The sequence below is a fragment of the Equus przewalskii genome, chromosome 2 (assembly GCF_037783145.1).
Source record: "Equus przewalskii isolate Varuska chromosome 2, EquPr2, whole genome shotgun sequence".
NCBI classification, from domain to species: Eukaryota; Metazoa; Chordata; class Mammalia; order Perissodactyla; family Equidae; genus Equus; species Equus przewalskii.
The window spans coordinates 14853553-14867212 of record NC_091832.1 but is presented as its reverse complement, the minus strand read 5'-3'; the positions used below and the strand labels follow the sequence as shown (position 1 = coordinate 14867212).

At 42.7% G+C, this 13660-nt stretch overlaps 1 protein-coding gene across 16 annotated transcripts in view; it reads left to right on the top strand.

Moving 5' to 3' along the window:
• The window catches only part of CFAP57 (cilia and flagella associated protein 57), an 83364-nt gene that overhangs the window by 966 nt on the left and 68738 nt on the right, over nt 1-13660 (top strand). For 6 of the 16 annotated variants that reach the window (XM_070609947.1, XM_070609944.1, XM_070609949.1 and 3 more), the window contains exons 3-5: nt 4420-4528; nt 6093-6300; nt 9674-9826. In XM_070609947.1, the coding sequence (XP_070466048.1) occupies nt 4420-4528; nt 6093-6300; nt 9674-9826 (470 nt within the window). Of the gene's footprint in view, nt 1-2450; nt 2768-4241; nt 4529-6092; nt 6301-9673; nt 9827-13660 lie in introns of all 16 variants that reach the window. The other 10 variants (XM_070609937.1, XM_070609932.1, XM_070609934.1 and 7 more) reach the window with 2 other exon arrangements.

The following is a 13660-nucleotide window of genomic DNA, read 5'->3' as shown; positions in this document are numbered from 1 at the left end:
TTTTATAAATGTAGAAGAAATACATGTCTACTTGCATTATTTAACATATAGATTAATCAATTACACATACATAGTTAACATGTAAAATAGTGTTAATTTAAAAGTGCTTTTGTTCACTGTGATTTAGTGAAAAGAAATATTTTGAAGAGTTTTTTTTCATGCATCTTCAGTATCGTTGTCTCTGCCATCGCCGGGGCCACTTTTTGAGTTGTCTGATACAGTGTTCCTGAGTACACCACCTTCGTTACAGCACCTTTTGAATTCATGTTTGATGAAAGACTGGAGATTTTACCCCAAGTCACAAGTAACCATGTGTATAATGTAAATTTTTTTCTTCACACTGGTCCTTTTGATGATATATATGATTTTCACAACTTAATCGCTTATTCTCTTTTTCCACCCTTTGTTGCGTATAGTTTTACCACATATAGGTGTAACCTCATGTAAGATATAGTTTTGTTTTTGCTATATTCTAACTTTATATAAATGGAATCATAGTATATCTATTCTGCGACTTGCTTCTTTTGTTAAACATCATGTTTTTGAGATTACGTGCATCTTGATACATATTACATGCATCTTGATACATATGACATGCATTTTCTTGCTCAATGGTGTTCCATCCTATGAATCAAATATCCCAAATATATCTATCCGTTCTAGTGTTGATGGACATTTGGGAAACAACAGTTTTTTTTGCTGTTACAGACCATGCCACTATAAACATTCTTGCATTCATATATGCTTGTCCATGCGTGCAGATTCTCCAGCTCACACAGCCAGGACTCAGATTACTGGGTGATGTGGTAGTACCAATGTACGCTCCCACCAGGAGTGCGTGAGAGTTGTTCCCTACTCAAAGATTATTAATAAATTCTCCTATATTATCTCTTTTTTACTTCATACTTTTGCCTTTCACCTTTGCGGCTCTGAGTTAGAATGGTGCTTAGTGCATTAGGGAATAGCAAGGAGGCCAGTGTGGCTGGAGTGGAGTGAATGGAGGAGTGGAGCGCAAGAGGTGAGGCAGAGAAGTGATGGGGAGCAACATCACGTAGGGCTTTGTAGGTCCAAGGCTCTTACTCTGAGTGAAGTGAAACTGGGGATGGATTCTGAGCAGAGGGACATGATCTGACTTACACTCAACAAGTTCATCCTGGCTTTTGTATAGAGAATGGATTTAAGGAGGGATGAAAGAGGAAGCAGGAGACCAGTTGAGAGACTATTGCGTAATCCAGGTGAGAGAAATGGTGGCCTGGAGCAGGTTGCAGGCAAGAGGGATGGTGAGAAAAGATCAAATCCTGGATGTATTTTGAAAGTGGTGGTGACAGATTTCCTCTTGGACCTGATGTGGGGTGGAAGAGAAAAAGCAGCAGCAGGGTTTGTGGCCTGAGCAACTGGAAGGATGGGATTACTGTTAACTGAGATAGAGGATTTATCCATGAGGCATAGTAGGCACAGAGTCTAGGGCCCATGATACTTTTTGGGACCAAGAAAATGTTTTAATTTTAATGTATTTTAAAATCAGGAAAAAAATGAATATAATAATAAGGACTAAATAATAATGAATCCAGCCTGGATTATATTCCTTTTTATACCAATGCAGTCACAAAATATCATTTTCAACATTTTTTAATGGAGGAGGGAGCCCATGAAAGCAAAAGTACCTGGGGCCCATGAAAATCATAATGCAGCTCTGATTGCATTTCCCAAATAAAGTATTTGCACCGTGATCTTTTCCTCAGGCTCTGCTTTCTAGAGGAGCGGGCCTTTCATTCTTATGCTTGTTACCTCATGCTTGCAAGATGACTGTTGTATCTCCAGATATCACCTCTATATTCCATGAAAAGAGGAGTAGAATGCATCCATCCCTGGTTTTCAAGAAAGCACAAGCTTTACAGTAAAGCCAGTCCAGCAGACTTCTGCACTTGTCTCATGGGCGCAATGTCACACAGATCACCTAACTGCAAGGGAGGCTGAGGAATCCAGTAATTAGCATCCCAGCCTCAAAAGTAGACAAGAGTATTGAGTACCAGTTGCTCAGGGCATAAAGGTTCCTATGATCTGACCCTATTCCACCCCTCTAGACCCATCTTTGGTCACCCCTGGCTCACATGCGATGCTCCAGGAATATCCCACTGTTTGCAGTTCTCCCACCGTACTGTACCCTTTGTCACATCCACACCTTTGCTCTTCCTACCACCTGCTGACCCTCCGTCCAACTTTGTCCTCCTTCAGGAATCATTCCCTGACTTCTCCTTCCACCTCCACCTCAGTAAGGTTCTCGTCCTAGTCATTTTCATAATACCCCAGACATAGTTGCACCAAGGGACTGCAAGGATTGACACTTGTCTCCTTTTGCATCAGCAGTGCCCATCACTGTGCCTGGATCATGTTGGATCTTGGTGAAAGCATAATCTACCCTCATTATCCCTTTTTACCTCTGTTTGCAGGCTCAGACAAGAGTCAGGGCATGTTGGCGTTGTCCATCAGTCCCAACCGGCGATACCTTGCCGTCTCCGAGACTGTGCAAGAAAAACCTGTCATCACCATTTATGAACTGTCATCCATCCCTTGCCGGAAGCGCAAAATCCTTAATAATTTTGACTTCCCAGTTCAGAAATTTGTTAGCATGGCTTTTTCTCCAGACTCCAAATACCTGTTGACTCAGACATCACCTCCAGAGTCAAACCTTGTCTATTGGCTGTGGGAAAAACAGAAAGTAATGGCCATTGTTAGAACCGACTCTCAGAACAACTCCATCTACCAGGTACCACCCAGCATAATAAGTATTGTGCAAATTATGAAAAAACAGTAAGAGCTCTCTTTTATTGAATGCTTTCTGTGTTCTGGGAACAGTGCTAATTTCTTAACATGCATTTTTAAATTTAGTCTCACAGCAACCGTATATGGTATGCTTAATTGTTATCCCTATTTTACAGATAAGGAAACTGTGCCTCCAAGAGGTTGAGTCACTCACCCGAGATCACAGAGGTGGTGAATAGCAGGGCCAGGAGTCCCTGACTCCAGTGTCTGTCTGTCTTTTCTCTGGCTCAGAACTGCTTTCTGGTCACAGGTCAAGCCCAAAGGTGGACTGTTCAAACTCACTCTCTCTTCCTGGTCCTAACCTCTTCCCAGCAGCATTGCTGGGCGGTGGGAAGATTTTTGGGAATGTAATGTCAAGTGGTAGATCTTTAGGAAGCTGTCATTGAAATTACAGTTATGTGGGAAACAGAATTTTCTATTGTGGTTTGAGGGCAAATGAAGAGGACCAATTAGGAGGCCGGTTGACTCTTAGGGAGTGGGTCCCACAGACCCGTTGTCTTGGTGCAGCCAACCTAGTCTAAGGTCTAGCACTCTGTTTTACAAGCTCAAGAACCGAGTTCTGTTCATGTTCAGAGATAATAGCCAGTCAGCTTCTCAGGCATAGACTCAGTTAATCTCCCAAGAGGCTGATGTGTAAACCAGCATGTCACAACTAGAACACTCACATTGTTTATCCAGTGTTATTTCCTCCCTAGTCATAGAGAACTTGGGAGATGAAATTAATAATTAATAATCAGAAGTTGCTTGGTGATCACAGAATCAGACCAAAGGCAGGTAGAGCCAGAAAAGTATTTCATCCAGTCCATGATGAGGCCTGATACAGCATCCCTGTTCAGAGCAGAGAGCGCCTCCTCTCAAATCGATTCAGTAAACACTTATTGGATGCCCACTGTGAAGCCAGCACTGGGAATACAGAGATGAAAAAGCCACAGCCCCTCAGGTTGCTCACCTTCTAGTGGGGTTGACAGGTTGACTGCTGGTTCCTGTAGATTGGGATGAGGGTACCGATAAAGAAGCTCAGTTGGTAGGAGACCACGAAACAGTCCCTGACATGAGGTTTCTTCCCCCTGGACAGGACACATAAACCTGCCAGATCCTCATTTTTCTGTGTTTCCAGTTGAGCCTTCATTCCACTTTTTTGGCACAGAGCTTGGCCATTGTTAAGACCCACTCATCTTGCTTTTTGGCCTTTGTAAGGTGACTTTTGTAGGTTTCCTACATTACGACTAATGAACCCTACAAATATAATGGATATGGATCTGTGCTCTTGTCAAATAGGGTGTCAAAATCGTATGATTTGGTCATGTTTAAAGGATACTCTGAGCTACCTAAAATAAATATTAATTAGTAAAATGAGAAATAATTCCATCAGGATTAGTTTTATAAATCTTTTTCTTTTCTTCTTTCACATTTTACAGGTGAGCTTCAATCCCCAGGATAACACTCAGGTTTGTGTCACTGGAAATGGGATGTTTAAGCTGCTCCGTTTTGCTGAGGGAACCCTGAAGCAAACCAATTTTCAAAGAGGAGAACCCCAGAACTATCTAGCCCATACCTGGGTGTCTGATGACAGGATTATTGTTGGTACTGATACAGGCAAGCTCTTCCTCTTTGAATCTGGAGATCAACGCTGGGAGACAAGCATAATGGTCAAGGAGTCCACCAGCGAGACGAAGAACCTGAACGTGATCCAGGAATCAGAGAGGTGATGGGGCCTCTCCGGGCTGGTGCTCTTGTGAAAGTATTCTCATCGTGCTAAGCATTACACCAAAAACAGTATTCTTTACAAATCACTCACAACCCCTCTACTTTAAAAATCAACTCTTTTCATCTTCTCTCTGCCTTTCTAGTTTTCATCTATATTCAAGCACAAATTTGACAGTTACGACCATAGCCTAGAGATAATTCTTTTTTATACCTAACCTCATTTTATAAGCATTTTAGTATAACTAGTCATCAAAACTACAGATTTTTAAAATGTATTTTCTAGTGGCTGCCTGATTTACTGAATCAATTCAATAAATGTCCACCGAGCCCTTGCAGTGTACAAGGCATTGTGCTAGGTGCTGGCGACACAGGTCCTCAAGGACTTTACAGTTCGGTAGGAGGCAGCAGACTAACAAGGAAGTGCCAGGAAATTTAATCTGTAGATCGGATAGACGCATATGGGCCAAAGTTGGGGCTCAGGTCAATTTTACCTCTTCTACAACCAATAATATTCATATCTCACATGTATTGGAATGTATGTACTAGACACTGCCGTATGCGCTTTACGTATATCCTCATTTGAGTCTTAATCTATATAGTACCTATTATTATCATGCCTATTTTACAGACAAGGAAAATGAGGCTCAGAGAGGTTAGGTGACTCACCCAAGATCACAGTACTATTAAGTGGTAGGGTCAAACCTACCTATCCTCAAACCCTCAACCGCATGGCATACTGTAGATTCTTCCTCAGTAACTTTCAGTACACCCATTTGTCACCATCCCCCACGCCAATGATATCTCCTTTATTGTCATGATTTTGTTAGGAGCTTCCTAATAAATCCCTGTGCCCTCCAGTTTGCTGTGTTCACAATCCTTCAGTGGGTCCAGGGCTCCAAGAATACAGCCCAAACTCCTGGACGTGTCCCACACATCGCGTCTGCTCTAAGCCTTCTTTACATGGGGAGCATCAGCTCTTGCCTCTACCTACCACACATGCCATGTGCACTTTTCTGCTTTGGGGCATGGTCATGTGTAGTTCCCTCTGCCTCCGAACCCTGCTCTGTTCCCCTGGACATATACACGTACCTGACATACTCCTGTTCGTCCTTCAGATCTCAGCTGGGAGTTCTCAGCCTCTGCTCATCTCGGATAGGTACCCCTCCTCTGTAACTGTCCTCACAAAATCCTTGTTACCTGCTGGCTGGCTGCTCCTGTCCTACTCAGCTGCCCCCTAACAGTCCTTGTCACATGCCCCCTAGACTATAAGCTTCTGAGGGCAGGAACTGTGTCAATGTCATTTACCATTGTTTTACAGAGTTGTTAACACAGTATAATGTCAATAAATAATAGTTAGATGAATGAATGAATGAAAGAAAGAGAGAGAGGAAAGAGGGAGTGAGGGAGCGAGGAAGGAAGGAAGGAAGGAAAGAAATGGGAAGCTGGATTCAAATCTCAGCTTTTCCACTTCCTAATTTTCCAGCCCTTCTTTCTCATCCCTAACAGAATTCATCTCCTTGGGATTGCCTCTGTTAACTTCATATACTATTTCCTTTTTCCAGCTTGATTGAATTTCCAGCAGTCACTTCCCCAGTTCCTTCCTTTGAACAAGTCATGATGACCAGCAGCCACAGCCAGCTGACCATGCCCCAGGTGTTTGCCATTGCAGCCTATTCAAAGGGATTTGCCTGCTCTGCTGGGCCAGGGAGAGTTCTTCTGTTTGAGAAGATGGAAGAGAAGGATTTTTACCGCGAGAGCAGAGAAATCCGGGTAAGGAGGGGAGGAAGAAGCAAAACTGGGGTCCTACTTGCGTTTGTTCTCCAGCAGCTGAGCACTGACGAGGAGTTTGATGGGCAGGAGAGCAGCTGTAGCGCTGAGCAGAAATGGGGACTTGAGCCATTTGTCCTGAGGGAAGTTTTAGTATGGGGTGGACAGAGTTGGGGTTTAGAATTAGTAAGATCTGCATTTGAATCCTGAAGAGAACTTTGGCAAATTCTGTTTTCTTTTTGAAGCTTAGCATTCCCATAAGAATTGTACTATTATAATATATATTGATGTTTAATGTCAAGCATACTACCTGGGACATAGGAAGCCTTCAGTAAATGTTTGTGGAATAAATGATACAAACTGTGATGGAGAGAGATCATATCTGGTTGGAGAAGAACCAGGAAGGCTTCTGGGTGTTTGATGATAATCTTTGAGGAAGGGTCTTAGAGGATGCATAACATTTGACAGGAAGAGATGGATTAGGAATTCCAGATGGAAGGAACAAATTAAGCAAAGTCACCCTGACAGGGAGCAGGTGGTGTGTTTGGGAGATGTTCCCCAGTTGATAGGGACTAAAGTCACTTAAAGGGAGAAGATTCGAGCTAAGGCTGGTGAAAGATCTCAGATGCCATCCTGAGGTGTGTTTGTAATTCAGCAGGCAACCTGTTTTTCAGTGGAGAAGCATTGTGCTTAAGAAAAGTAATCTACCTGTGAAATAGAGTGGGCATGATTTGGAGGCATTGGACGTGAAGTGGTTAAAAATACATTGGATGAGTTAAACTTGACTCTGACATTTATTGGCTGAGTGACTTAAGATGAGTTGCCGAATCTAGCAAAACCTGTCTTTGAGAAAATAGCCCATGCCCTGTGGTTATCAAAAGGATGAACCGGGGCCGGCTCCGTGGCCGAGGGGTCAAGTTTGCACGCTCTGCTGCGGCGGCCCAGGGTTCAGATCCTGGGCGCGGACGTGGCACTGCTCGTCAGGCCACGTTGAGGTGGCGTCCCATATCCCACAACTAGAAGGACGTGCAACTAAGATATACAGCTGTGTACAGGGCGGGGTTGGGGAGATAAAAGCAGGAAAAAAAAAAAGATTGGCAACAGTTGTTAGCCCAGGTGCCAATCTTTAAAAAAAAAATTTAAAAAATAAAAATAAAAATAAAAAAAAAGGATGAACCAACATCTGTGTAAATCACTGCAGGGCTTGGTTCTCCAGAAGTCGTAGTAGTTATTATTGCCGTGATTAGGCATCAGGTAAGTAACAAAAAAGCTACTGAAGCCAAGAGGCCGTGAGATCTAGGACCACAGCACAGTCACAGAGGAAGTGGGAAAGGAAAGAGCCTCTGTGAAGGGTGAATCTATAGGACTTTCCCTGAGTAGACGTGGGAGGCTGGAGCTAAGAAGCTCTCAGAGGTCATGTGTGGGCTTTAGGCCTGGATGCCTGGGAAAAAGTGCCAGAGACGGGAAAACTGGGGATAAGAGCAAAGTGGGCAGGGACTGAGGGGAGGCATTAGGCATTTACTTTGCCTATAAAGCAGTTCATTCTTTTGTTTGTTTATTCATTTAACAAACATTTATTGAGTGTTTACTATAGGCTCCATGCTGGGGGCCAGCACAGGGGATACAGCAGGGAGGCAAACACACTAAGAGCTGTCCCTATGGCTCAGTCAGTCAGCCGACAAGCAAATAGGAACAGGTTGTTGGATGGGATCAACGCTGTGGAGAAAATAAAGCCACGAAAAGGACAGGGAGCAAGAGGGAGTTCTGTTCTAGAGAGGATGGCCCAGGGAGGCCTCCCTGAGGAAGCTGACATGGGACCAGAGACCAGAATAAGGTGAAGCAGTCGGAAATGTGGTTTAGACTTTGGGAGTGAGATCAGTCTGCATGCACGCACTCACATGCACTGCTTAGCTTATGTCTGGCACGGAGTTGATGCTTTATTTTTACTATTTTAAGTATTTATCACTGTAATGACTTTCACTACTACTGTTTTCATTGAAACCCTCATATTAGGTAAAATCCCTGAGAGCTAAAATAGAGAGGGAGAAAAAAAGAGGACTGAGGACAAAGCATTTCCGAATTTAGAGACTGAGACAGGATGAGAACCCAGCAGAGGACACTGAGAAGGCCTAGTTGTTCGCTCATTCATTCAACAAATGTCCTTTGAGAACCTACCATGCCCAGGCTCTGTGCTCAGAGCTTGAGATTGACGAGTCAGAGGTGACTGCTCCCCTCGAGGTCCTCTCCGTCTCTGTAGGAAGGCCACAAGGCAACACCCATTCATTCGTTGACCACCTGCTACATTCCAGGCACCGTTCCAAGCACTAGGGCACAGCAGTGGTACAGCACAGAGAAGGGCCTTGATCTGTAGGCTCCCATTCTACTTTACACAGTGTGATGAATGTGACAACAGAGGGAGGTCCCAGGTGCTGTGGGCACACTGAGGGAATATCTGCCACCCCCAGCCCAGGGCACGTCAGGGAAGGCTTCCCAGAGCCCTCACTTCCCTGGTGGAGCAGCGGGAGTTGACTACGTAAGGAAGGGTTATGGGGTATGTAGGAAGACAGGACTCCGGGCAGAGGGAGGGAAACACAAGACTCCAGTGTCCTGGACCTCAGGGAGGCAGGTGCCACCATCACTGCTATGGGCTCTTGAAAAGCCAAGAAGATGAGGACTGAGCAGGGGCCTCTTGCTTTGGTGACAAGGAAATTTCTGCTGTTCATGAGGACAGTTTCAGTAAGTGATGCAGTAGGAGCCAAATTAAAAGGAGTGAAGAACTGAGTGGTAACTGCGTGGTAAGGAAGTGGAGGTGGTACGTGCAGGCCAGCCTTTCAAGAAGTTTGGTTGTTAATAGATGAGAGATAAGGAAAAGGAAATCTGATTTGTAAGGTCTACTTGGGAACGACAGGCCCTCTCAGAGACTACTGGCAGGAGGCGTGCGACCCCTTCTCTTTTCTCTGCCCAGCCACCCTCCCCACATGCAAGAAGGGCTGTCACCTGCCCCTCTGCTGCCTTCAAGTGCACACTGCTGTACTTGGTGCAGGGGACACCCACACTGGGCTTCCGACAGGTGGGCCAGAGAGGGGTTTAGACCAACGCTTGTTTTGAAAGGGGCACTCAAATTGAGATGTAGAGAGAGATCGTTTTTACATGTGCTGCTGTCTTATTATTCAGCCACTAATCACTTAGAGGTGAATACAAAACCCACAGAAACAGAGGCGACTCAAGCCCTCCCTTCTCCACATCTGAGGGGGATCCTGGGAAGCATGCTGGTCTGGGAGTCTGTAAACTAAAAGGATCTGCGAGAACTCTGACAGTCCAAGGACACACTGGCAACGCTGGGACGTTACTGATAGCTGTCTCATGTCCTGGGCAGATTCCTGTGGACCCACAGAGCAGCGACCCGAGTCAGTCTGACAAACAGGATGTCATCTGCATGTGCTTCAGCCCGTCGGAGGAAACCCTGATTGCCAGCACCAGCAAGAACCAGCTCTACAGCATCACCATGTCCCTGACGGAGATCAGCAAGGTGAGTCTTCCCAGCGGCGCTTCCTTCCAGCCCGGGGACTGGTCACCATGTGTGCAAATTTTAATCCGAAGTGGCTGAGCATGGGCTCCTTCACCCGCTTCATAGCAGGGGAGAAGACACTCTAATTTTAGGATGTCCGTCTAGAAGTACTCTGGGACCATCGATGGGGTTGTGGTTGCTGCAGCCTCATTGGATCTCCAAATTTAAATCATTCTATCAAATTTAAATTGTCTGTCAAATTTAAATCATTCATATCCTTTTACCCAGCAATTGCACTTCAAGAATTTAATGTACTGCTATACCTGCCCTGTGCTCCGAAATGTATATAAAAGGTTTATTGTTGCTTTTTGTTTTTGTTGTTTTTAAATAACAAAGAAAGCTGGTATAAATACACTGCAGGCATTGCAACTAAAACAGCACTATTAAAGAGAATCACTTTGTTCACTTTGTCAAGAAGATATTACAATTTTAAATTTGTATGCACCTGATAGCATGGACTCAAAATGCATAAAGCAAAATTTGACAGAGCAGGGAATCTAGACCACCTATAATTATAGTGAGAGATTTTAATGTGTCTTTCTCAGTAATGGTGGTTTTTTTAAGTAACAGTTGTACTAAGTTATAATTCACATACCATACAGTTCACCTATTTAAAGTGTACAATTCAGTGATTTTCAGTGTATTCACAGAGTCATGCAACCATTACCACAGTCAATTTTAGAACATTTTCATCATTTCCACAAAACTTCTAAGGGGGCTGGCCTGTTGGCATAGTGGCTAAGTTCGCATGCTCCACCTTGGCAGCCCAGAGATCACCAGTTCAGATCCCAGGCACGGACCTACACACTGCTCATCAAGCCATGCTGTGGCAGCGTGCCACATACAGAATAGAGGGAGACTGGCACAGATATTAGCTCAGGGCCAGTCTCACTCACCAAAAAAAAAACAAAAAACCAAAAACTTATACTCTAGCTATTATCCCCCTATCTGCCCCCTTCCCAGCCCTAGGTAACCACTAATCTGCTTTATGTCTCTATATATATGCCTATTTTGGACATTTAATACCAATATTTGGACCTTTGTGACTGGCTTCTTTCACTTAGTGTAATGTTTTCAAGGTTCATCCACAATGTAGCATGTATCAGTACTTCATTCCTTTTATGGCTGAATAATATTCCATTGTATGGATATACCACATTTTGTTTGTCTAATCATCAGTTGATGAACTCTTGGATTGTTTCCATCTTTTAGATCTTATAAATACTGCTGCTGTGAACATTCGTGTACAAGTTTCTGCATGGACATATATTTTCATTCCTCTTGGGTATATACCTACAAGTAGAATTGCTGGGTCACATCATAAGTCCATATTTAATAACCATTTAAGGAACTGTCAGATTGTTTTCCAAAGTGGCTGCACTATTTTATATTCCCATCAACTGTGTAGGAAAGTTCTGATTTCTCTGTATCCTTGTCAACACTTATTATCTGACTTTTTGATTATAACCATCCTAATGGATGTGAAGTGGTATCTCATTTGTGGTTTTGATTTGCATTTCCCTGATGACTAATGATGTGGAGGACCTTTTCATGTGCATTTGACCACTTGTATACCTTCTTTGGAGAAATGCCTTTTCAGATCTTGTGCTCGTTTAAAAAATTGTGTTGTCTTTTTATTATTGAGTTGTAAGTTTTTTATGTATTTTAGATACCAGTTCCTTATCAGATACGTGATTTGCAATTATTTTCTCCCATTCTGTGAGTTGTCTTTCCACTTTCTTGATAGTGTCCTTTGATGCAAAAAAGTTCTCAATTTTGATGAAGTTTAATTTATTTTTCTTTTGTTGCTTATGCTTTTGGTATTATATTTAAGAATCCATTGCCAAATCTGAGGTCTTGAAGATTTACCAGTGTATTTCTTCTAAGAGTGTCATAGTGTGTGCTCTAACATTTAGGTCTTTGATCCATTTTGAGTTAATTTGAGTATATGGCATGGGGTAGAGTAGGAGTCCAACTTCATTTTTTTGCATGTGGATATCCAGTTGTCCCAACACCGTTTGTTGAAAATAGTTTTCTTTCCCCCATTGAATGGTCTTAGCACCCTGGTTGAAAATCACTTGACACATGGGTTTATTTCTGGACTTACAATTATATTCCATTGATCTGACTATTCTTGTGCTAGTACCACACTGTCTTGATTACTGTTGCTTTGTAGTAAGATTTGAAATCAGAAACTGTGAGTCCTCCAACTTTGTTCTTCTTTTTCACGATTGTTTTGGCTATTCTAGGCACCTTGCAATTCCATATGAATTTTAGAATCAGCTTGCCAATTTCTACAAAGCAGCTATCTAGGATCTCTGTAGGGATTGCTTTAAATCTGTAGCTCAAGTTGGGGAGTATTGCCATCTTAACAATATTAAGCCTTCTGATTCATAAACGTAGATGTTTTTCCATTTATTTAGATCTCCTCTAACTTCTTTCAACAATGTTTTGTAGTTTTGAGAGAATTACTTTGGCACTTTTCTTGTTAAATGTATTCCTAATGCTATTGCAAGTGGAATTTTCTTAATTACATTTTTAATTGTTCATTTCAAGTGTATAGAAATACAATTGATTTTTGTATATTGATCTTGTATCTTGCAATCTTGCTGAACTCATTTTTTAGGGGATTCCTAAGGATTTTCTATATACAAGGTTGTAAAATCTACAAATACTTCTTCTTTTCCAATTTGAAGGCCTTTTATTTCTTTTTCTTGCCTAATTGCTCTGGCTAGGACTTCCAATACTATGTTGAATAAGAGTGGCAAGAGTGGGCATCCTTGTCATGTTCCTGATCTTAGAGGGATAGCTTTCAGTTTTACACCATTGAGTATGATGTTAGCTATGGGTTTGTCATATATGGCATTTATTATGTTGAAGTACATTTCTTCTATACCCATTTTTTGGAGAGTTTTTATCATACATGTATGTTGAATCTTGTCAAGTGTTTTTTCCTGCTTCTATTGAGGTGATCATATGATTTTTATCCTTCATTTTGTTAATGTGTCATATCATGTTGATAGATTTGTGGGTGTTGAACCATCCTTGCATCCCTGGAATAAACTCCACTTGATAATGGTGTATGATCCTTTTAATGTATTGTATTTGGTTTGCTAATATTATTTTGAGGATTTTTTTTTTTTTTTGGAGGAAGATTAGCCCTGAGCCAACTACTGCCAGTCCTCCTCTTTTTGCCGAGGAAGCCTGGCTCTGAGCCAACATCCGTGCCCATCTTCCTCTAGTCTATACGTGGGACGCCTACCACAGCATGGCTGCCAAGCAGTGCCATGTCCGCACCCGGGATCCGAACCAGCGAACCCCGGGCCGCCGAGAAGCGGAACGTGCGAACTTAACCGCTGCGCCACCGAGCCGGCCCCTATTTTGAGGATTTTTGCATCTATGTTCCTCAGAGTTACTGGCCTGTAATTTTCCTTCTTTGTGTTGTCCTTATCTGGTTTTGGTAATGTTGGCCTCATAAAATGAGTTGGGGAAAGTTCTCTCCTCTTCTCGTTTTTGGAAGAGTGTGACAAGGATAGGTACTAAGTTTTCTTTGAATGTTTGGTAGAGTTCACCAGTGAAGCGATCTGGTCCTGGAATTTTGTTTTTGGGGAGGTTTTTGATTGCTGTTTCAATCTCCTTACTAGTGCTTGGTCTATTCAGATTTTCTGTTTCTTCATGATTCAGTCTTGGAAGGTTGTATGATTCTAAGAATTTATCCATTTCTTCTAGGTGGTCCAGTTTCTTGGCATATGGCTGTTCATAGTAGTCTCTCATAATCTCTTATATTTCTGTGGT